Below are 23,195 nucleotides of genomic sequence, written 5' to 3' on the forward strand. Positions count from 1 at the left end.
TAATTGAGATATTTACTCCTCACTCCCTCAGGTTTCCTAAGGATGAGACTGCTCAGTGAGACTCTGACTGTACCTGCTGCATCACAAAGATCTACGCAGAGCACGATGGGCATGGGGGCTGAGGGAGGAACACCCATGTAGGCAGTGTGGATCACACCAGGTACATTTATTCATGCCAGCAGGTCAGTGGCAGGTTCCCATCTGGCACAGCTTGCTGAAATCTACAGCCAGACTGACGTTCCCTCCAAGTAAAGCTGGTTAATGATGACTATGAGCAGGCGCAGGACTGCTCATGGTCATCATGAGCAGTCAAATTTCAAAGCTTTACTTCTTTTATCAGCACTCCTGATTTTATAAATGAAGCCCATCAACCCCATTCCTACCCAAACCTCTTGGTAAACTTGTGTATAGTAGGGCTTCATGGGGATCCAAATATATATATTTTTTCCAATTTTTTTTTTTTTTTGTGGTACATGGGCCTCTCACCGTTGTGGCCTCTCCCATTGCAGAGCACAGCCTCTGGACGTGCAGGCCCAGCAGCCATGGCTCACGGGCCCAGCCGCTCTGTGGCATGTGGGATCTTCCCAGACCGGGGTATGAACCCGTGTCCCCTGCATCGGCAGGCGGACTCTCAACCACTGCGCCACCAGGGAAGCCCTGATTTCAATCTTTTAATATTAAGACTTGTTTTGTGGCCTAACATATGGTCTCCAGTTAACTTTACATATGAACATGAAGCTCAGAGGTGAAATGACTTTCTGAAGGTCACACATTTGTTTAGTTATAGAATTAAGGCTAGAACCCAGGTCTTTTGATTCTTAATCATTCATCATTGACATTTGATAAGGTGTATTAAAAGTGTGAAGGGGCTTAAGGAGCCAAACTTTGCTAGCTCTTCTGCTTTCTCCTATCACTTGAAAGTAAGTATTCTCCAAGGTTTTGTTTGTCCTCCTACCTCCACACATTCTCTAGCTGCTTCCATTGCAGCCTCCCTCCAGCTTGCAATGCCAGTCCCCTTTTCCAATTCCATGCCTGTTATTTCTACTTTAGTGATATGTGAGAACCTTAGAACCAACATGTGATAAAAGGAGCTCACGTTTTTCTCTGCATTCCATCAGCAAATTTTCCTAGCATTCCTTTTTTTTCTTGTTGTTAATGGTACTGCCACTTATTATCCCAGTGACTCAGGGTGGGAAGACTGAAGGTCAATTTTAATTTTTTTCCCTTCACAAGGTCTTCAAGTCTGATTAGCTGCAAACTGTTGTGGTTTCCCTCTGTAGTACTATTCCTATTTGTCCTTTCTTTCACATTTGCACTGCTATTCTATTACCTTTTGCCTGTATTATTGTAATAACCTGATAATTCATGCTGCTCTTTAATTACTGCTATACAATATTTATAATCTTTTTAGAGAATAACTATGACGGTGTCATCCTCCTCGCAAAATCATCAAACGGGGGCTTCCCTGGTGGCGCAGTGGTTGAGAGTCCGCCTGCCGATGCAGGGGACACCGGTTCGTGCCCCGATCTGGGAAGATCCCACATGCCGCGGAGCGGCTGGGCCCGTAAGCCATGGCCACTGAGCCTGTGCATTCGGAGCCTGTGCTCCGCAACGGGAGAGGCCACAGCAGTGAGAGGCCCGCGTACAAAAAAAAAAAAATTATCAAACGGTAGCTTCCTTGCGCCCACTGAATAAGGTGCACACTTCTCGGCTTGCCATCCAGGTCTCCTCATAATTTTGTTCCAAGCTTTTTATTCCACATTCATTGCAGACTTTACCACACGGCATATGCTCTAATTACCTGAACTTTAGTCTTGCAACACATACTGTACTGAGTACAAGGTGCTGCGAATCCATTGGGAAGCAAAACAGACCAGGTTCTTTCCCATTCCTGCCTCCTGTATCTCAATCTGATCTTGGACCTACTCTTCTGCACCTTGCACTCCAGACCAGGCTCCTCTAAGAACTTCCCCATTCCTACCCATGGTGGGCCTAAAGGGAAAAAGGCGGCTGAGGGAGAGGAACAGGAAAAGATTGCAAAGTGCGAAGGTCAAGTGTGAAAACTGCAGCCCTCCTTCCCCTATCAACTACAGCAGGGCCCAGCTCTTTACCCCGGAGTTAAACGGGTCTGAATAAGGGCCAGGACTGGGCTTGGCTGAGAAAACAGGGGCAATGGGAGAGAAGTTGGTTTCGGAGAGGAAGGCTTGCCATTTCAAAAACCGTTACAGCCTCTCGTTTCTCAGTCCGCGTCCAGGCTCTCCTGCTCACTGTCTTCTGGAGCGGTCCAAGCTGGCCTCACCCGGCCTCCCTCGCTCCCTCGTGGCGCTCTCCCTCCCCGCAGTCACAGTTCCCGCCTAGAGCAGCCGATGAGCCCACGGAGGAGGGGCGTCTAGCTGGTTCCAGCCTCTTCGGGCGCTTAGCTCGCGGACCCGCCCCCCGCGCCAGTTGCCAGGGAGCGGTTGCCATAGAGCTGAGCAGTTGTCCGCGTGCGCAGGCGGAAGTCCCGGATTGAGGCGCCGCCATTTTTGCAGCCCGGGCGCGGAGCGAGAGGCTGAGAGTTGGAGACGCTATCCGCTTCCATCCGTCGCGCAGACCCTGCCGGAGCCGCTGCCGCTATGGATGATCGGGAGGATCTGGTGTACCAGGCGAAGCTGGCCGAGCAGGCTGAGCGATACGACGGTGAGTTGGCGGGGCAACGGGGGGCTGGAATTCTCGAACCCTCTGCCGCCGCCCACAGAGGCCGGGAGCAGGAGACAAAATGGCGGCATCGTCTCCAAGCCTAGCCCGGGGACGTGGATTCGGGAAGCAGGAAATGGCCTCTGGGCTCCCGGAGCGGTAGGAGGCTCCAGGCTCAGGAATTTGACCCTTTCGGAGTCCTCAGCTGCAGACATTCGCGAGCCGAGGAGACCAAGGCCATAGGGTGGAGGAATTGGTTGTAAAATGGCGGCTGGGGGGGAGGGCGAGTCCCGGGGCGGGGGCGGGGGAGGAGATGGCGGGTGCTGTCTCCGGGCGAGCAATCCCCAGGGGAGTTTCTGGGCCGGTTTTGGGACGTGGTGAACAATTTGGTGGCGTGATGAGGGAAGAAACACCCGCCACATGGGGGAGAGTGGCGACTGGGCGCTGTAGCGCGGGCGCCTTTCAGGGAAATATGGCGGGTGGGGGCGGTGGCTTTTCCCCGGAGGCCCAAAGTGGGGCGGCGGCTGTGGAGTCTCACAAAGGAGAACTCTAGCAAGCGGAGGGCTTCTCTGGGCTTGTGGTGGTGGGCCGTCTTGGATGAGGGTGGGGGAAGCGGGGAGAGAGTGGGAATCACTGCAGTTCATCCTTGGGCGGAGGCCAGCTGAGATGCTACGGTCGGATTTCCTTCCCGTAGGCCGGCACACCTTGTAGCGGGGTTTTTGAGGCTTTCCGTTCAACCTCGCTTTTTTCTAGGGAGGTCTAGAAAAATCTCTTTCACGTTCCCTGTCCTCAGACTTATCCCAGAGAGCTCGAAGTTTCTGTAATCATTTTCTGGCTCCATAAGTTGTGGGTTCTGCTGGATAGAACATTGAACAGGAAACAAGGAGGTAATGACTCTTAGTCCCTTTTCCATGCCCGTGCTTCAATCTACCGGTATTTTAAAATGATGACTTTCCTGTTTACACGCAGCGTTATGACAAATGGAAGGACCTGTTGAAAAATAAAGTTTTTTCAAATAACGTGTAGTAACTATTTTGGTTGACTCCCCTGGCTTGGAATGCGTGTTCGTACTTCATTGGGGATTTTCACTTATCCCAAAGCACTCAGCAGAGACTTGGGTTTTTGTATTAAGAACATAAAGGATCCCAGCAGATCCTGTTTTCTTTTCTTCAATTTTAATAGACGGCTTTATGTACAGATTCGAACAGTTCTTCTTTGTTCATTGCTCCTTTGTCCCTAAAGGTACTATAGTCATTTTTCAGAACTTTATCGAAGTGGCCATTGTGTCTGTTTGCTCAGTCCCAAACTGCTGCTTTTTTTAATTGCCCCTCCCGGCCTGGGTCCCTCCCTCCTCCCATTTTGGACCTAGGTATTTGAATTACCCCCACATCCGTTAAACTAGTATTATCAAAACAAAAAATCATATGTATGCTTTTTGTGTTTTTAATGCTGTTGTGGGGTGAGACATGGTTGGAATCAAGTGTCAGTGATCTTTAGATTTTTCTTCATTAAACCATTTATTTTTTAACATGCTGTGTGGGAACCTTGCTTTCCTTGAATGCCTGCTTGGTCATGTGAATAGCCTCAGGGCTAGTCCCAGTGTGTCATCATACCTTAGGATTCAGGAATTTGAAAATTAGAAAAGACCTGAACTCAAATTTAGGAAAGATCACTAAATTTCATTTTGTAAATCCTTAAATTGCTGTTTGTATTGAACAAGATTTCTGTTGTGAGGAGGAGGGGAATAAGATGGGGAAATACAGCTCAAGGTCAGACTTGTCTTTATTTCAGTATTTAGAAGTCAAACAAATGTAGGTGTGCTTGTAATGGAAGTTTTTTTCTTCTTCCCCTCTCCTGCCCCAAAGAGTTCCCCTCTTAATCTACTAGTGCCCTTGGGGAGAAACTTTAAATTGTATTTGAATGTTTTTTGTTCTGTAGGGATTTAGGCTTTGAGTAAACCTGCTGTGATCACCAAAAAGGACATGGAGGAAGGTTTTTTTAAGAACTTATTTTAAAAACTGATTTGGAAGCTTGTGATTGTAGCTTCCAAGTAAGTGACAGTTTAGTGTGAAGATCATATTTTTGGAATTGGGTGTTGAGGATTTTTGACCAAAGGCTTAATTTGTTATTCAACACAGGACTATAGAGCCACATCCTTACCGTTGTTTAAACATTAGGGTTGTCCCTTCAGGATCTAAGGGTGGGAGGTATATAGGATCTCCCAGGTGGAGAGGATCTCCTGTGACTTTTGGGCACAAAATTGGGAGGGATTCATTGGAAAGGAAGAAGAGGAAGACAGTCATTAGGAATCATTCTCTACCTTTGTCCACTCCTTTATTGGGTGCAATAATTAAGTTTTGTTTGTGGTCACAAAAAAAATGACCCCATAGTTATAGTTGCCAAACAATTTATCAGGTATCAGGAAGGTGAAGAGTGCTTTTGATGATTTGGTTTGGTGTAGTTGGATATACATATTGGCTTTTTTCCTTGTTCTTGCAGTACCTTTAGCTTTTATCTTGCGTGTTTTGTTTAACCTAGTACTTAAACTTTTTTGTGGCATCATTTAACTTTGTCCTGGGGAATTGGAATCACTTGATGCAGATTATTTAATGGTACTGGAGGACGAGCTAAGCTGTGTTCAGGAAAAGGACAGTTTGGTGTTGCAGATGGGAAATATTGAAGTTTGGGGCTAGGACTGTTCACTTTGAAGATTAAATCTAGCATCTTATCATGTAACAACAGTAGTCTAAGGGATGGTTTTTGGGTCATTCATAACCATATTAAGCAAGCCCATCGTCTTGTAGCATTTCTGAAGTCCTAACTTCTCATGTATATGAACCATATTAGTATGGAAAAGTGGGGAATATAGAGGGGGGAAATGAGTACTTTCTACATTTTTTGAGAATAGAGCGGTCAGCATAAGCTACATTTGGGTTGTGGGGTAGTGCTGGTTTTGGCCTTTTCTCACTTTTCTTCTCCATGTGATGATTAGCTCCACATGAGGTAGGAGTAACATTTTGATGGTCATGTTTGATGATTAGCTTCACATGAGGTAGGGGTAACATTTTGATGGTCATGTTTGATTGAATCTGTGAGCGCAACACCAGGAATGCATCTGTTCTGTGTCACTTGAGAGCTGTCCTTTTAAGACACTAGAGCCTCATCTCTGGCTTATTTTGGTAGTCAGTGATGGGTGGGGGGCATGTTTTGAATTAGCTCCTTAATATACATCTTGTTAGGAAAAAAAAATGGATAAGAGTAAATCGACTTTAGTAATGAGGTTAAAAGCACGGGTTAATTATCAGTTCTTCGACTATAGGCCAGTAATAATTTTTATTGTTGCTCTTTCACTTAATGCTGAAATTAATTGCTGTTTCAGTTAATGGAGTTAACTTTGTTGAATACATTTCTCCTACCTAAACATAAGCAGAGCTGGATAAGGCAATTAAAAAATTCCTCCTACAAGTAGCTTTTGGTCTTTGTATTTAAGGTAGATGCTCTTTTGTGTATACTTTAGTGCATATACACAATATATAAGTCAGTCTATTCTGTTGGCTTACAAAACTATAGAATATAAGGAAATCATGAATCATTGCAATTTGAGGTGGTGATGGGGTAAATTCTTACTGTGGACATTTCTAGGTACCCTTTTCACCTTTGAATTCTAGTATGGGGAAGAACACAGATACCAAACTGAGCAAAATTTGGATTCATTAAGTACAGGCAAACCCACTGAAAGTCCATACGAATAAGCAGGCTTTTCATAATTGTTTTATAGCTTGGTCAAGGGAATATGAAATATTAAAAAAATTTCTTGACTTTAACCTGGTATAGCAAGTGAAATTTCAGCACAGTGATCTAATGTATCTCATTTTACAAATGAGTTTCAAATACTTTAAGAAGCTGATCTGAAAGCATGATTTTTTTTCTTTTTTAAAGGGCTGTAAGAAAAAAAAAAGGGGCTGTACGGCTGATTTTCCAGCAATTTTTTAGCCTTATTTATTTATTTTTAGCCTTATATTTAAGTAAAGTGTATTTAAACAGTAGTGAGAGGCATAGGATAAAGGTTAAAAATTTAAACTTTACGTTATATAATTTCATATTTATATAGAACTTCACATTTCACAGACCACTTGCAGAAAATTTTTTACTTATTTCATGTGATACTGAAGTAGGTAATGTTAATTCCATTTTATGGTTCAGGAAAGTGAATTTGAGAAGATTTAGTGATTTTTTTTTTTTTTTTAATTTTCCTGTATCACATGATTAGTTGGCAAGTATATGGCAAAGCCAGAACTTGTCGGTCTGATGACCTTTAGACTGGTACTCTTATTTCTCCTGAGCCACTCACAAAAGACCCATGTGTAACTAAATCAGATGGTGCCTTGTGGGAGGAGGGGTATGCTTATTTTTTTAGCAGTTACTTCACGTAATATATTTTGGTATTATGACTTGACTCGTATCCATTGTAAATAGATATCTTCATACTTTTCTAAAGAAACCTCGTTTTCTTTCAAAAACAAGGCACAGTGAATGAAGTTAGAGTGATGAATTTTAGGTAGTCTCAGAATGTGTTTATATTTAGGTTTTTTGCTTTATCACAATTTCTATATTGGGATATAACTTAATGCCATGCATTTCTGTAAAGTACTTCTAAAATGTTTCTCCCCCTCACCTTAGTCTTAATGAATGCAGCCCTTAAATTAATATAGTCATAAAAATTTGGGGGGCAGGGAGGTTGGCAAATGATTCTTAAATGTTCCAAATAGTAGCCTAGTTAGCTGTCAAGCAGAATCTATTAAGGGGTAGTGGGGAACAGAAACAAAATTGTTTTAACGGTTTTTGAAATGGTCAGTTAACAGTTTGATACAGATGCATCCCAGTTGACAAATTGGTTTGCCAAGATAACATTACTTTGAGCTCATTAACTAAATATTCATGCAAGTCCTAGGAACAATTTCAGAAGCTCATTTAAGTTTACTAAGTTGTAATAACAGCTGCCATAATAATAGAAGGGTCATCATAATTTATTCAAGTCAGGATACCTTGAAATGAAGGGGTGCCAATTCATAATTGTGTTGAAATTGCAAACTTGCCCTATGGTCGTCCTACTTAAGACCATTTGTTGCTACTAGTTGTCTCATTTAGAAAGTTTCCTAAGCTTTGTCCATCCCTCTACCACCAAGATATCTTAGATCTGAATCCCCAGAATACTGGTTTTCTTCTTTCAAATGACGTTATTATTTGGCAGAACATAAGACAGATCAAAGGCAAAGTGAAAGCTTTCCTCCTCTCACTCCCCTTTCCCCCAAATGGGAGCTGGAAAAGTCAAGTATACAGTAGTTGCTGAAAGTAGAGATTACTGGCATACTAACTAGTCAATCAGACTGATAGTGTCAAAGCCAAGTATGTTTTATGTATGTGTACCTTGAGCTAGATCTGTGTTTAAAAATACTTGACTTAGTGCTTCCCTGGTGGCGCAGTGGTTGGGGGTCCGCCTGCCGATTCAGGGGACATGGGTTCGTGCCCCGGTCTGGGAGGATCCCACATGCCGCGGAGCGGCTGGGCCTGTGCGCCATGGCCGCTGAGCCTGCGCTCCGCGGTGGGAGAGGCCACAGCGGTGAGAGGCCCGCGTACCACAAAAAAAAAAAAACTTAGGTGCAGACCCTTAGCAGCAGTGTCTGTCTTAAGTTTAGAACTTTCCAAATAATATTTTTAAAGTCTCACCCACGTCTTGTTATGATCATTATGTTTAGAACACTGAATCCTGAATAGTTTAGAAAACATATGATCATGATGCTGGTTTATCTTTTTGAAATTTAATCTTGAATTCATTGCCCTTCTTCCAGTGATCGATCCATCATAGTAGCTGGGCAGATCTGTCATTGGTAGGCTTCATTTATGATCAGGACAGGATTTTATCTAGCTATAAAGCAATATGAAATGTGTTAAGCCCTTTTCTTCACATATAAAAATTTGGAGGAGACACGTTACTATGAATAAGAATTAATGACTTTTGGCTTCCCTGGTGGCGCAGTGGTTAAGAATCTGCCTGCCAGTGCAGGGGACACATGTTCGAGCCCTGGTCCGGGAAGATCCCACATGCCGCGGAGCAGCTAAGCCTGTGCGCCACAACTACTGAGCCTGCGTTCTAGAGCCTGCGAACCACCACTACTGAGCCCGTGTGCCATAACCACTGAAGCGTGCGTGCCTAGAGCCCGTGCTCCTCAACGAGAAGCCACCGCAATGAGAAACCTGGGCACCTCAACGAAGAGTAGCCCCCTTTCACCGCAATTAGAGAAAGCTGGCGTGTGCAACGAAGACCCAACACAGCCCCAAATAAATAAATTTATAATAAATAGTTACCTTGTTAAATTTGCTTGTTAAGAAGTCAGAATACTCAAAAAAAATGACTTTCATACTTTGGTGGATGTAATGTAGTGCAAAGGCCTTGGAATCATCTGGATTCCTCATCTGTAGAATGGGGATTAATGATATCTACCTTGCTTGCTAATTTCAAGGGTGATAATGAAGTTGTGGGGTTTTGTAAACTGCAAAGTATAATTATCAGGTAGTAGTCTTAATTGTGAAAATTTCCTTTTACCCATTGTCAGAGATGAAGTAAATGTTTTTGCTGTTGATCTACATTCATAATAGAGATTAATGTACCTTTTTTTTTTTTTTTGGCGGTACGCGGGCCTCTCACTGTTGTGGCCTCTCCCATTGCGGAGCACAGGCTCCGGACTCGCAGGCTCAGCGGCCATGGCCCACGGGCCCAGCCGCTCTGCGGCATGTGGGATCTTCCCGGACCGGGGTATGAATCCATGTCCCCTGCATCGGCAGGCGAACCCTCAACCACTGCGCCACCAGGGAAGCCCCACGTACCTTTTTTGAGTTATTCTTAGCAAGTGACTCTCATGGGTTTAGTGTCCAAGTTACATTTGCATAAAGGTTAGTTCCCAAAACAAAATCCTTAATCTTAACTTATCTGTAAAATTGCATATCCAGAGGATGAAGGTTGTCCAAATTTATTCCCAAGCAGTATAACCTATACTTTGGCCATGTTGAGGTATGTAGTACTTGATTTTTTGGTTGCACCTTTTGGCATACAGGATCTTAGTTCCCTGACCAGGGATGGAACTTGCACCCCCTGAAGTGGAAGCGTGGAGTCCTAACCAGTGGACCGCTAGGGAAGTCCCTGGTATGTAGTTCTTCCTTTTTTCTTTTTAAATTTATTTAATTTATTTTTGGTTGCGTTGGGTCTTCGTTGCTGCATGTGGGCTTTCTCTAGTTGTGGCAAGCAGGGGCTACTCTTCGTTGCAGTGCATGGGCTTCTCATTGCAGTGGCTTCTCTTGTTGCAGAGCCTGGGCTCTAGGCACGTGGGCTTCAGTAGTTCTGGCACTCGGGCTCAGTAGTTGTGGCTCTTGGGCTCTAGAGTGCAGGCTCAGTAGTTGCGGCACATGGGCTTAGTTGCTCTGCGGCATGTGGGATCTTCCCAGACCAGGGCTTGAACCCATGTCCCCTGCATTGGCAGGCGGATTCTTAACCACTGCACCACCAGGGGAGTCCCTGTAGTTCTTTCCTTTTTTTTTTGCAGTACGCGGGCCCCTCACTGTTGTGGCCTCTCCCATTGCGGAGCACAGGCTCTGGACTCGCAGGCTCAGCATCCATGGCTCACGGGCCCAGCTGCTCCGCGGCATGTGGGATCTTCCCAGACCTGGGCACGAACCCTTGTCCCCTGCATCGGCAGGCAGACTCTCAGCCACTGCACCACCAGCGAAGCCCCTTTGTAGTTCTTTTGATATTAATTCCAGGTTAATATTCAGGAGGATATACTTATCTCCCTAGCAGATATAACACGTGTTGTCTATGGGTTTGGGATGAAAGGTTCCGTAGTACAAAAACGTAAAAGTAAATCAGTGTTCAATATTTGCATGTTAGCAGTCTCAGGTTACTGACTAGGAAAAAATATTATGTGTAACCAGTATCGTGAGATGTGATTTTAAAGGCTTAGTATAAGCCTTGGGCAGTGAATGGGTTCTGATTAAAGAAAGCTACCAATTTTGAGCTTCCCTGGTGGCGCAGTGGTTAAGAATTCACCTACCAGTGCAGGGGACACGGGTTTGAGCCCTGGTCCGGGAAGATCCCACATGCCGCGGAGCAACTAAGCCCATGCGCTACAACTACTGAAGCCTGCGCACCTAGAGCCCGTGCTCCACAACAAGAGAAGCCACTGCAATGAGAAGCTCGCGCACCACAACAAAGAGTAGCCCCTGCTCGCCACAACTAGAGAAAGCCCACATGCAGCAATGAAGACCAACGCAGCCAAAAACAGATTAAATAAAAAAATTTATATTAAAATAAGCTACCAATTAATACTACTTAATCCTTGGTGGTTAGTCATTTGAAGATTTAAGGATCTTGGAATGGTGGTTGTGAATACTTTTGTGTTGTAGAAATGTGTCCTGCTTAAGAGTTTATGTGATTGATTTTATTTGCTCATAATGGGCTAAATCATAAATTAGTAAAAATTTATAGTAGGATTACCATGAAATTTTTGACACATTTTATGCCCTTTGACTATAATATATCACTTAGGACAGTTATAATTTTGCTTTTATAAGTTTTTCAAAAGGTATTCATTGATACAAATTATTTTTTTGTGCAGAGTAGAGTTTCCCCCCACAATTTTAAGATACGTTACTATGAAAGTGCTGCAATTTTGATGAGAGTTTCTTGGCTGTTCAAAGACTTAGGAAAATAAATCAAATTAATAAATCTGAATAACTAGTATAACTCTTCTCCTGAATCAGTGCATGGGTTATTTCTGCTCATTTTACCTCTCATGTATTCCAAAACAAAATTTTAAGGTTTTTTAATTTCAGTATCAAATTCTAGAGAAATTATGAAGAGATTGACTTTAAGCTCTTTTTTTTCCACTCCCATATGTACCTTAGGTCATTTACTTCCCCAATCTTTTTTACATTTTTTTTGGTTCTAGTACAGGTAAACATGTTTGCATGCCTGAGGGAGTATCTTCGTAAATTCTAGGAGGAGAAACCTCCAGTTCTGATGCAGTAAGAGGGATCTTTTTTTCCCTCTCTCAGTATTGAGACTCGTGGGCTAGATACCTTTCTGCAGTCAAAAGTTGTAGAGTTGTTGTAAAAGGATGCCTGTTTTCTACCTATCAGAAGCTAATCAGGAACGTTTAAAAACTTTTTTAAAAATAAATTTATTTTTTGGGGGGTGTGTTGGGTCTTTGTTGCTGTGCGCGGGCTTCTCTAGTTGCGGCGAGCGGGGGCTACTCTTCGTTGCGGTGCGCGTGCTTCTCATTGTGGTGGCTTCTTGTTGTGGAGCATGGGCTCTAGGCGCGTGGGCTTCAGTAGTTGTGGCTCGTGGGCTCTAGAGCGCAGGCTCAGTAGTTGTGGCGCACAGGTTTAGTTGCTCCGTGGCATGTGGGATCTTCCCGGACCAGGGATCGAACCCGTGTCCCCTGCATTGGCAGGCGGATTCTTACCCACTGCCCCACCAGGGAAGCCCTAACATTTTTTTAAGGCTAGATTTTTTTTGGCCGGCTGCGCAGCTTGTGCTATCTTAGTTCCCCAACTGTGGATCGAACCTGGGCCCTCAGCAGTGAAAGCGTGGAGTCTGAACCACTGGACCACCAGGGAATTCTCAAGGCTAAAAATCGTTTTAGTCTTCTTTAAGGGAAGGTATGAGTTAATTTTAGAGTGAGAAGCTCCTCTGTTTAGGCTGGTGCATGAAGAAGAAAAATGGTACATATTTGAGTGTCAAGATTATTGTGTTTTGAAAAGCCTTAGTATTCAGAGTATGTACCAGGCACTGTTCTAAACAACTTGGGATTCACCAGTAAACAAAACAGGCAGAAGTTCTGTTCAAGGGGCTTATTTTGCAGGGAATGCATAAATGCTTTTAGAATTACTCTTTTGTTAGTGTGTGAAATAGAGTTAATTTGAATTAGTAACAACAGTGGTGTTTGGTACAATGTAAGGCATTATACCTGGTGCTGGTCCCTGTCCCATTTCAAATTCTTTCTTCATTGAGTACTAGTGTTAAGTGGTATTAACAAACAAAAGTTTTCTCAAAAAATTATTTTTATTGACTCTGTGATAATAAAACCCTGTAACAGTACCATCTACTATTTATTGAAAACTATTCCAGGTGGGGCTTCCCTGGTGGCGCAGTGGTTGAGAGTCTGCCTGCCAATGCAGGGGACACGGGTTCGAGCCCTGGTCTGGGAAGATCCCACATGCCACGGAGTAACTGGGCCCGTGAGCCACAGCTACTGAGCCTGCACATCTGGAGCCTGTGCTCCGCAACAAGAGAGGCCGTGATAGTGAGAGGCCCGCGCACCGTGATGAAGAGTGGCCCCCACTTACCGCAACTAGAGAAAGTCCTTGCACAGAAACGAAGAACCAAGACAGCCAAAAATAATAAATAAATTATTATTTTTTTAAAATAAACTATTCCAGGTGCTTAACATTCTCTCAGTCCTCAACAACTACCCTGCAGAGTAGGTACTTTTACAGATAAGGATTAAGAACTTTAGGAAAGGGGACAGCAGTAGGGATCACTGGGATTCAGCTAGTCTATTTCATTCCCAAGCTCATAAGTCCATCCACTTCCATACTTGTATGTAAACATTTGTCCAAACCACTTGAAGCTCTATTTCTATTCCTTACATTAAAAAAATTTTTTTTTTAATTTGTTTTGTTTCTGGCTGTGTCAGGTCTTTGTTGTGACATGCGGGCTTCTCTCTAGTTGCGGCGTGTAGGTTCTGTAGTTGTGACACGCGGGCTCACTAGTTGGGGCTCGTGGATTTAGTTGCCCTGCGGCATGTGGGATCTTAGCTCCCCGACCAGGGATCAAAGCCGAGCCCCCTGGATGGGAAGGTGGATTCTTACCACTGGACCACCAGGGAAGTCTCTGTTTCTTAGTTTTTTTTTAAACATATATAAATTTATTTGTTTATTTATTTGTTTGTTTGTTTATTTTGCCGTATGCGGGCCTCTCACTGTTGTGGCCTCTCCCAGTGTGGAGTACAGGCTCCAGATGCGCAGGCTCAGCGGCCATGGCTCACGGGCCTAGCCGCTCCGTGGCATGTGGGATCTTCCCAGACCGGGGCACGAACCCGTGTCCCCTGCATCGGCAGGTGGACTCTCAACCACTGCGCCACCAGGGAAACCCTACTCTTATTTATTTTATTTTTATTTTTTGGTTGCACTGGGTCTTTGCTGCTGCGCCACGCGGGCTTTCTCTAGTTGCGGCGAGCGGGAGCTACTCTTCGTTGTGGTGCGTGGGCTTCTCATTGCGGTGTCTTTGCTTGTTGCAGAGCACAGGCTCTAGGCACGTGGGCTTCAGTAGTTGCAGCATGCAGGCTCAGTAGTTGTGGCTCACGGGCTCTAGAGTGCAGGCTCAATAGTTGTGGTGCATGGGCTTAGTTGCTCCGTGGCATGTGGGATCTTCCTGGACCAGGGCTCGAACCTGTGTCTCGTGCATTGGCAGGCGGATTCTTAAGCACTGCGCCACCAGGGAAGCCCTGTTCTTTAGGTTTTAATTTTATAACTTAAAGGTTATTTTGAACAGTCTTTTGGCTTAATTTGTGTTTTCTTTCATATATGAATAAGGCAGAAGGGTATGTAGGTTTGAGTATATTTTTCATTGAAGAGAGAGATGAGATAGTAGAATGAGCACTGGACCAGAAATCATTAAATTCAGGGGAGGTCTTGTCATGTCCATGTTTTATGTCTGATTACTGTTCCTTCAGACGTGTGAGTTAAGTCTCAGGGCCTCTTTTTCTCATCTGTGTAATAGACTTCTTTTTTTATTATTATTATTACTATTATTTTTATTATTATTTTTAGGTCACGCTGTAGGGCATGCAGGATCTTAGTTCCCCAACCAGGGATCGATACCCCCTGCATTGGGAACATGGAGTCTTAACCACTGGACCACCAGGGAAGTCCCTGTATAATAGACTTATGAAAGCTGTTTTATACAATTTGCAGGCAGAAACTTTAAAAAAAGTAATCTTTGCCTTGTGACCAGCAGAGTGGAGGGCTATGAAAGAAATCTCAATTCAGCTGTGGATTGTGTCTACAACTTTGGGTTTTACTCCAGTCAACTAAGCTATTGGTTCATTTAATAGAGGAACTCCCATTTGCCAAGTTTTCATATATATTCCTGCTTGTGTTGAATGAATTACAAGGTTCAGTTATATGAAATTGTCAATTTCAGCCATTTTTGACTTACAAAAATGATAATTTTACATGATTTAATGTAATGTTAAGTTGTGGTCGGAAGGCCTGGAAGGTGAGGCTTCAATATATCCCAAAAGGCATCAAGCTTTTAAGGAAGCACCAGGATTAATGAGGGACTGTGCACGAATACTTTCCCTCAGAGGCTGGTTTAGCTTTTTTACTTACCTTACTTGAGTTGACCTATTTTCACTTTGTAGGTCTGTTCTCTTTTTTTTTTCTTTTTTTCTTTTCTCAGAATAATGGATTCAAATTTGCTGTATTTGCAATTCTTTTAATGCAGCACTTTCAGGGTCACTTTGGCATGATAAACTTCTCTTGGAACTGTGCAACATAGGGACCCCAGATATTTTGATCATTTTGGAGAAAAGGTGCTGCATAAAATACTGTTTTTTTCTCCCGAATAACATGAATGGAATTTCGTCCTGTTTTGCTAGTTGTCAGGATAAAGAGAATGTACGAGGCTACTACCCTCATTGTTCTTCCCAGAGGAGAGTTGGTCTCAGTATTATACTTTACAGTTGGTAAAATGCAGTTGTAAGAAAATGTTTGGATTTACTAGATTATGTAGTATTAATATGGTTCCTTAAGTGTAACCAGTAGAATCCTATTTATTAATGTGGAATTTTTCTTAGTGTTTTATATTTTAAATTACTGTTGTCTTTCTCCTTTCCACTTATGCATTTTGAGATTCTTTGTTTCTTTCTAGCTTTGAAATCTTAACTAGTGCTTATTCCTAAACCCCCTGGCTTTCTCACATGGCCATTGAAGATGTTCACATGTTATTTTATTTAATCAAGGAATAGAGAGATTATGGGACTTCCCTGGGGGCACAGTGGTTAAGAATCCGCCTGCCAATTCAGGGGACACCGGTTTGAGCCCTGATCCGGGAAGATCCCACGTGCCGCGGAGCAACTAAGCCTGTGTGCTACAACTACTGAACCCATGCTCTAGAGCCCGCGAGCCACGACTACTGAGCTCGCGTGCTGAATCTACTGAAGCCCGCGCGCCTAGGCCCTGTGCTCCACAATAAGAGAAGCAACTGCAATAAGAAGCCCGCGCACCACAACGAAGAGTAGCTCCTGCTCGCCGCAACTAGAGAGCCCGCAGGCAGCAATGAAGACCCAACACAGCCATAAATAAATAAATAAATTTATAATTAAAAAGGAATAGAGAGATTAAACAGTGTTGAGCAGAAGAAAAATACCACTGTTTGTAATTCTTAGTTATTTATTTTTGGCTGCGTTGGGTCTTCGTTGCTGCATGTGGGCTTTCTCTGGTTGTGGCGAGCAGGGGCTACTCTTCATTGCGATGTGCAGGTTTCTCATTGCAGTGGCTTCTCGTTGCGGGGCACGGGCTCTAGGCGCACGGGCTTCAGTAGTTGTGGCACGTGAGCTGTAGAGCACAGGCTCAGTAGCTGTGGCACACGGGCTTAGTTGCTCCGTGGCATGTGGGATCTTCCCGGACCAAGGCTCGAATCCGTGTCCCTTGCATTGGCAGGCGGATTCCTAACCACTGTGCCACCAGGGAAGCCTTCCCTACTTTTCTAAAAAAAATATTTTATATTTGGCTGCATCAGGTCTTAGTTGCGGCATGTGGGATCTTTCATTGCAGTGTGTGGATTTCCCTCTAGCTGTGGCGCGCGCGGGCTCTGTAGTTGCCCTGCGGTATGTGAGATCTTATTAGTTCCCCGAACTGGGATCAAATCTGCATCCCCTGTATTGGAAGGCGGATTCTTAACCACTGGACCACCAGGGAAGTCCACAATTTTCCTGATTCTTGTTTTTAACTACAGAAGTTAAAATTAAATGTAAAAATGTTAAACAAGTACAGCCCTATCAAGTAAAATATTGACAGCTACTCCAATCTGCCAGATGTAACGATTGTTGAGAGTTTGAATATACTTTTAGAACTTTGTCTGCTCAAGTGCCAATGCGTGTATTCACAAACATACCTTGTTTTATTGACTCTGATGTTATTGATATAACATGCATCTCACTAATAGAAAAATGCTAACTGCATCATGACATGCCACTGACTAAGAGAAATCTGGGTTTCAGAGATGTTAATGTAAAAAAAAAAAGTGTCCTAAAGATAGATACATGTTTATAGTATATGCACTTAATGTACTGCATTCTTTCATAGAAGTCACATTATATATGTTATTCAGCCACATGCCTTTTTCCCCTCAACAAAACATTGTGAATATAAAAAAGGTATTTTAAAATAAAAATTGGGACTTCCCTGGTGGTGCAGCGATTAAGAATCTGCCTGCCAATGCAGGTGACACGGGTTTGATCCCTGGTCTGGGAAGATCCCACATGCCGCGGAGCAGCTAAACCCATGAGCCACAACTACTGAGCCCGCAAGCCACAATTACTTTGCCTGCGAGCCACAACTACTGAGCCCGCATACCACAACTACTGAAGCCCGCGTACCTAGAGCCCGTGCTCCGCAACGAAGACCCAACACAGCCGTAAATAAATAAATAAATTTATTTTAAAAAAATTGGACCATTTCGACCAGACTAACATAAAAACTTTTAAAATGTCTGGTTTGTTCACCTATGTCAGTCTACCTTTAAAGAAGAAAACCTTCCCAAGGGATTTTACTGTGCAGCCAGGGTTGAGAAACATGGGAATAGATCGTTTCTCAAACCCCTAAGAGTTACTGAGGGTGCTTATTAAAAATTAAGGCATTTGATCAGTACTCAAATTTAATACATATCTCCGGGTATACAGCTAGATTTGACTAGACGACCTTGTAGAGCTCCCTTCTTAGAGGCTGTCTCAGCTGTTTTTTTCAGCAGTGAATTGCCAGAGACCCTGAGTTGGAGAATATGGGAAATTCTGTGGCAACATTGCATAGTTTTTTGTCCAGTTTTTAAAAATGTATGATCAATTAACTCTTGTTTTTGAGTGGTGCTGCATACTTTGAGTATGGACCTCTTACTATTTTTTCCCTTCATTTACGTAGTTTATTGATTTCTGTCGCTTTTCCCTGTTTCTGCCTCTGTATTTTCATATTATGTTTTTTTAAAAATTTATTTATGGTGCATTGGGTCTTTGTTACTGCATGCAGCCTTTCTCTAGTTGGGGCGAACGGGGTCTACTTTTTGTTGAGGTGTGCAGGCTTCTCATTGCGGTGTCTTCTCTTGTTGCAGAGCACGGGCTGTAGGCATGTGGGCTTCAGTAGTTGTGGCATGTGGGCTCAGTAGTTGTGGTTCATGGCCTCTAGAGTGCAGGATCAGTAGTTGTGGCACATGGGCTTAGTTGCTCCGCGTGTGGGATCTTCCCAGACCAGGGCTTGAACCTGTGTCCCCTGCATTGGCAGGTGGATTCTTAACCACTGCCCCACCAGGAAAGCCCCCAGAGGTCTTCTTTAAGTAGAGATTATAACAGGAGCGGTTGTGATGGTGCCTGGGATGTCTGCTTTTTCATTAAACCCCCAGGTGATGTCTGATGTTCCTGGTCTGTAGACTACACTTCCTGTAGCAAGGATTATAGACTATGTTCTTCAACCACAACTTTGTCTTAGTTTGAGTTTCCCTAGAAGTGGACCCTAAAGCAAAGATTCAGGAGCCAATGATTTACTTTGTTGGGGAAAGAAACATCAGTTAGGAAGTGAGGGCCAGCAGATAGTCAATAAAGGTGTATTACCAGGCTAACTACCACTGTGGGCAACTGTAACTGAATGATCCTGGAGGAACTTTTGAGAGCCATTGTCAAACATATGTTTCATAGCCTTCTACTGGAAAAAGATCCCATCTGTGACTTTCATAGCTAGAGAGAAGTCAGTGCTTGGCTTAAAAGCTTCAAAGAACAGGCTGACACTCTTATTAGGTACTAATGCAGCTGGTGATTTAAAGTTGAAGCCAATGCTCATTTATTGATTTTTTTTCTTAAATTTATTTTATTATTTACTTCTGGCTGCGTTGGGTCTTCATTGCTGTGCGCGGGCTTTCTGTAGTTGGCAGCGAGTGGGGGCTGCTCTTCATTGGCGGTGCACCGGCTTCTCATTGCAGGGGCTTCTCTTGTCGTGGAGCACGGGCTCTAGGCGTGTGGTCTCAGTAGTTGTGGCGCTCGGGCTTAGTTGCTCCGCGGCATATGGGATCTTCCCAGACCAGGGCTCGAACCCATGTCTCCTGCACTGGCAGGCAAATTCTTAACCACTGCACCCCCAGGGAAGCCCCACGTTTATTGATTTCCGAAAATCCTAGGGCCCTTAAAAATTATGCTAAATTTACTCTGCCTGAGCTCTGTAAATGGAACAACAAAGCCTGGATGACAGCACATCTGTTTACAACATGGTTTGTTGAATATTTTAAGCCCACTGTTGAGATCTACTGCTCAGAAAAAAAGATTCCTTTCAAAATATTGCTGCTCATTGACAATGCACCTGATCACCCAAGGGCTCTGATAAGAGATGTACAATGAGATTAATGCTGTTTTCGTGCCTGCTAACACAACATCCATTCTGCAGCCCAGGGATCAAGGAGTAATTTCAACTTTGAAGTCTTACTATTTATGAAACATACTTTGTAAGGCTGTAGCTTCCATAGTTAGTGATTCCTCTGGTGGATCTGAGCAAAGTAAATTGAAAACCATTTGGAAAGGAGTCAGCATTCTAGATGCCATTAGGACTAAGTTCACTGTTCTTTATTTAGCTTATTACTGCTTCAAGCACAGTGTTAATGCTTCTCTAAGTGCTTACATCTTCCTGGATTCCTGTTTGTTTTTAAGTCTTAAAAGAGGCAAGCAAGGCTTCCCTGGTGGCGCAGTGGCTGAGAGTCCGCCTGCCGATGCAGGGGACACAGGTTCGTGCCCCGGTCCAGGAGGCTCCCACATGCCGCGGAGCTGCTGGGCCCCTGAGCCATGGCCGCTGAGCCTGCGCGTCCGGAGCCTGTGCTCCGCACTGGGAGAGGCCACAACAGTGAGAGGCCCACGTGCAGCAAAAAAAAAAAAAAAAAAAAAAAAAAAAAAGGCAAGCAAAGAAAAGGATTTTAACATATTGTTGAGTTTCTATTATGTGCCAGGGACTTTACGATGCAATCTCATTTTAACTCTCATAACCCAATGAGTGATGGTTATCTTCCAAGTTGTAGGTGAGGAAACAAGTTCATAGAGGTTAAGTGACATAGGTCAAATAGCATGTAAGTGAATATCTAAGCCAGAATGAAAGTCTAATCTGCATCATTCTGGCTATAAATGTGGTTTCCTACCATGCTGTTGTCCGAAGTGTGTGTGTCTTTTGGTCCACCTAGTAACAGTACAAGTGATATGACAAGAATAGTAAAAATGTTACTGGAATAAAATAAGATCTCTTTAGAGAGGCTTCCCAGATCTCCTGTTTTGTTTCAGCGTCCTATTCATTTCATATAGTACTCAACACAAAAGTGTATTTAGATGTCAGATTTATTCTGTCAACTTTAAGCCATTTAAACTTTGGCTTAAAGAAGAATCCCAGGGACTTCCCTGGTGGCACAGTGGTTAAGAATCCGCTTGCCGGGCTTCCCTGGTGGCGCAGTGGTTGAGAGTCCGCCTGCCGATGCAGGGGACACGGGTTCGTGCCCCGATCCCGGAAGATCCCACATGCCGCGGAGCGGCTGGACCCGCGAGCCATGGCCGCGGAGCCTGTGTGTCCGGAGCCTGTGCTCCGCAACGGGAGAGGCCACAGCAGTGAGAGGCCCGCGTACAGCAAAAAAAAAAAAAAAAAAGAATCCGCTTGCCAATGCTGGGGATACGGGTTCGATCCCTGGTCTGGGGAGATCCCACATGCTGTGGGGCAGCTAAGCCTGTGCACCACAACTACTGAAGCCCGCGTGTGCATCCTAGAGCCTGCACGCCGCCACTACTGAGCCCACGCGCTTAGGGCCCATGCTCCACAACAAGAGAAGCCACTGCAGTGAGAAGCCCGCACACTGCAACTAGAGAAAGCCTGCACGTGCCACAGCAAAGATCCAACACAGCCAAAAGTAAATAAAATATTAAAAAAAAAAAACAAAAAAAACCCAGGAGTGGCTTTCAAATCTTGGCCAAACTGTTTACTCAGATTGCTTTTTAAAATAAACCTTCTTAGCATATGTAAGATACATCTCAATATTTTGTTGGTTTTAACAAAATATAACTAGTGATTACTATAGCTTTTTATCTCTCTAGGAAAATACAAGTCTCCTAAAGCTACAAACACCAGCTTTTAATTGTATTTTTAGATCCTTTCCATGTTATTTACTGTTGGAATTAAAGTAGTTAAGAATTTTTATTTTATTTATTTATTTTGGCTGCGCCGCATGGCTTGTGGGATCTTATTAGTTCCCCAGCCAAGATTGAATGTGGACCCTCAGCAGTGAAAGCACCGAGTCCTAACTGCTGGACCGCCAGGGGATTCCCAGTTAAGAAGTTTTTAATAGATTGACTTACAATTTTGAGTAATGTAAAATCTTAAATTGTGTTTTTGCACCTCAGAACTCTTCAGTGATTTGGAAGCACACTCATACAAGTGCAAAAAACATTTTAAAGTGATGGCATCACAAACTTTGTGCAGACTTAGGCAGCTGAATTATTAGTGATGAAACTAAATTGTGGAATTTGGCAGGGATTTAATGTTCAGCAGCCAATTTAAGTCACGTTAGTTTTCTGAGAATGTTTTGTAACCAGCTTAATCTGATGGGCTTATGAGAGTATAGCTCTGTCAAAAATCATGTTCCATAGGGATCATACTGAATTTCTTTTTTTTTTTTGCCGTACGCGGGCCTCTTACTGCTGTGGCCTCTCCCGTTGCAGAGCACAGGCTCCGAACGCACAGGCCCAGCGGCCATGGCTCACAGGCTTAGCTGCTCCGCGTCATGTGGGATCTTCCTGGACCCGGGCACGAACCCGTGTCCCCTGCATCGTCAGGCGGATTCTCAACCACTGCGCCACCAGAGGAGCCCCATACTGAATTTATTTTATGGTTAGCTGACAATACCTGCCCTTAAAATTGTCCAGGTCAAATTTCTTTTCCATGGCTTTATGGTACAGAATTATTGGTGCCAGTAGAGTATTCGTCAGTGTGACAGAAAATGCATAGTTTTAGAAAAAATTTGGCTCTTACCTGTATATTCCTAAATATTAACAGTCATTGCTACCAAGAGATACGACTCTTAGAAATCTGTAAGACAGGATGGTGATTGTCATTGGATTATCCGTATGAATGGATTATGTTTAGTGGTTGTACAACTTTTGCTTAGCTGGTAATTTCACTCATTTCTTGGAGGTTGTCTAAGTCCATCAGATCATCTGAAAGCAGCATAACACCTGGACATTCACATAGGTAACGTCCTGTAGAAATGCTCTCATTGATTTCATGAGATCAGAAGTATCTGAGTGAAGACTGCTTCTCTTGTGTAAATCTAGTCAGACATTTTCTGTGACTCTTTTTACATAAAGATCCACATGGTAAATTCCTCTTAGATTTAGTACCTTGGACATTTTTTCTCCAACAAACTTGCATACTTCTTGTTATCAAGTACAGGAACAGAATTTAGCTTGGGACATTTTATTTTTTTTATTTCTTTTTTTGGAGTTTTTTAAAAACGAATTTGTTTTTGGCTGCATTGGGTCTTCGTTGCTGCGTGCGGGCTTTCTCTAGTTGTGGCGAGTGGGGGCTACTCTTCGTTGCGGTGCGTGGGCTTGTCATTGTGGTGGCTTGTTGTGGAGCACGGGCTCTAGGCGTGCGGGCTTAAGTAGTTGTGGCTCATGGGCTCTGGAGCGCAGGCTCAGTAGTTGTGGAACACGGGCTTAGTTGCTCCGCAGCATGTGGGATTTTCCTGGACGAGGGCTCGAACCCGTGTCCCCTGCGTTGGCAGGTGGATTCTTAACCACTGTGCCATCAGGAAAGTCCAGCTTGGGACATTTTAAGTTGTTGCTTCAGTTGTCATTAACCATAGACAAAATTCGTGGTCTGTGTTGATTAATTGCCTATAATTCCTGTGCGTATCTGTGACCTTATAAGTAATGTCTGGTTTGATAGCCTTTTTTTTTTTTTTTTAAATAAATCTTAGTGTGGTTTCATTGGGTGTTTTTTTTTTTAAGCTATATTGAGACACTGTAGTGCGCCCTCCCCACTTCTTCCAGCTTCTTTGCACTTGGGCAGCAGCAGGGTCATGTGAGCTGTTTGGCCAATGAAACGTGAGCAGAAATTGTATGTGTAACTGTGTACGGTAAGTCCCTTACATACAAACTTGTTCTGTTCCAAGAGCG

The 23,195-nt window shown here is 43.7% G+C and overlaps 1 protein-coding gene across 1 annotated transcript in view; it reads left to right on the forward strand.

The window, feature by feature from the left end:
- The first annotated feature begins 2,526 nt into the window (after positions 1 to 2,526).
- YWHAE (tyrosine 3-monooxygenase/tryptophan 5-monooxygenase activation protein epsilon) overlaps positions 2,527 to 23,195 on the forward strand; it is a 44,973-nt gene continuing 24,304 nt past the window's right edge. The window contains exon 1 of the mRNA XM_060082938.1: positions 2,527 to 2,679. Within this exon, the coding sequence (XP_059938921.1) occupies positions 2,616 to 2,679 (64 nt within the window). The 5' untranslated portion in view covers positions 2,527 to 2,615. The remainder of the gene's footprint in view (positions 2,680 to 23,195) is intronic.

The sequence above is a fragment of the Mesoplodon densirostris genome, chromosome 18, assembly GCF_025265405.1.
Source record: "Mesoplodon densirostris isolate mMesDen1 chromosome 18, mMesDen1 primary haplotype, whole genome shotgun sequence".
NCBI classification, from domain to species: Eukaryota; Metazoa; Chordata; class Mammalia; order Artiodactyla; family Ziphiidae; genus Mesoplodon; species Mesoplodon densirostris.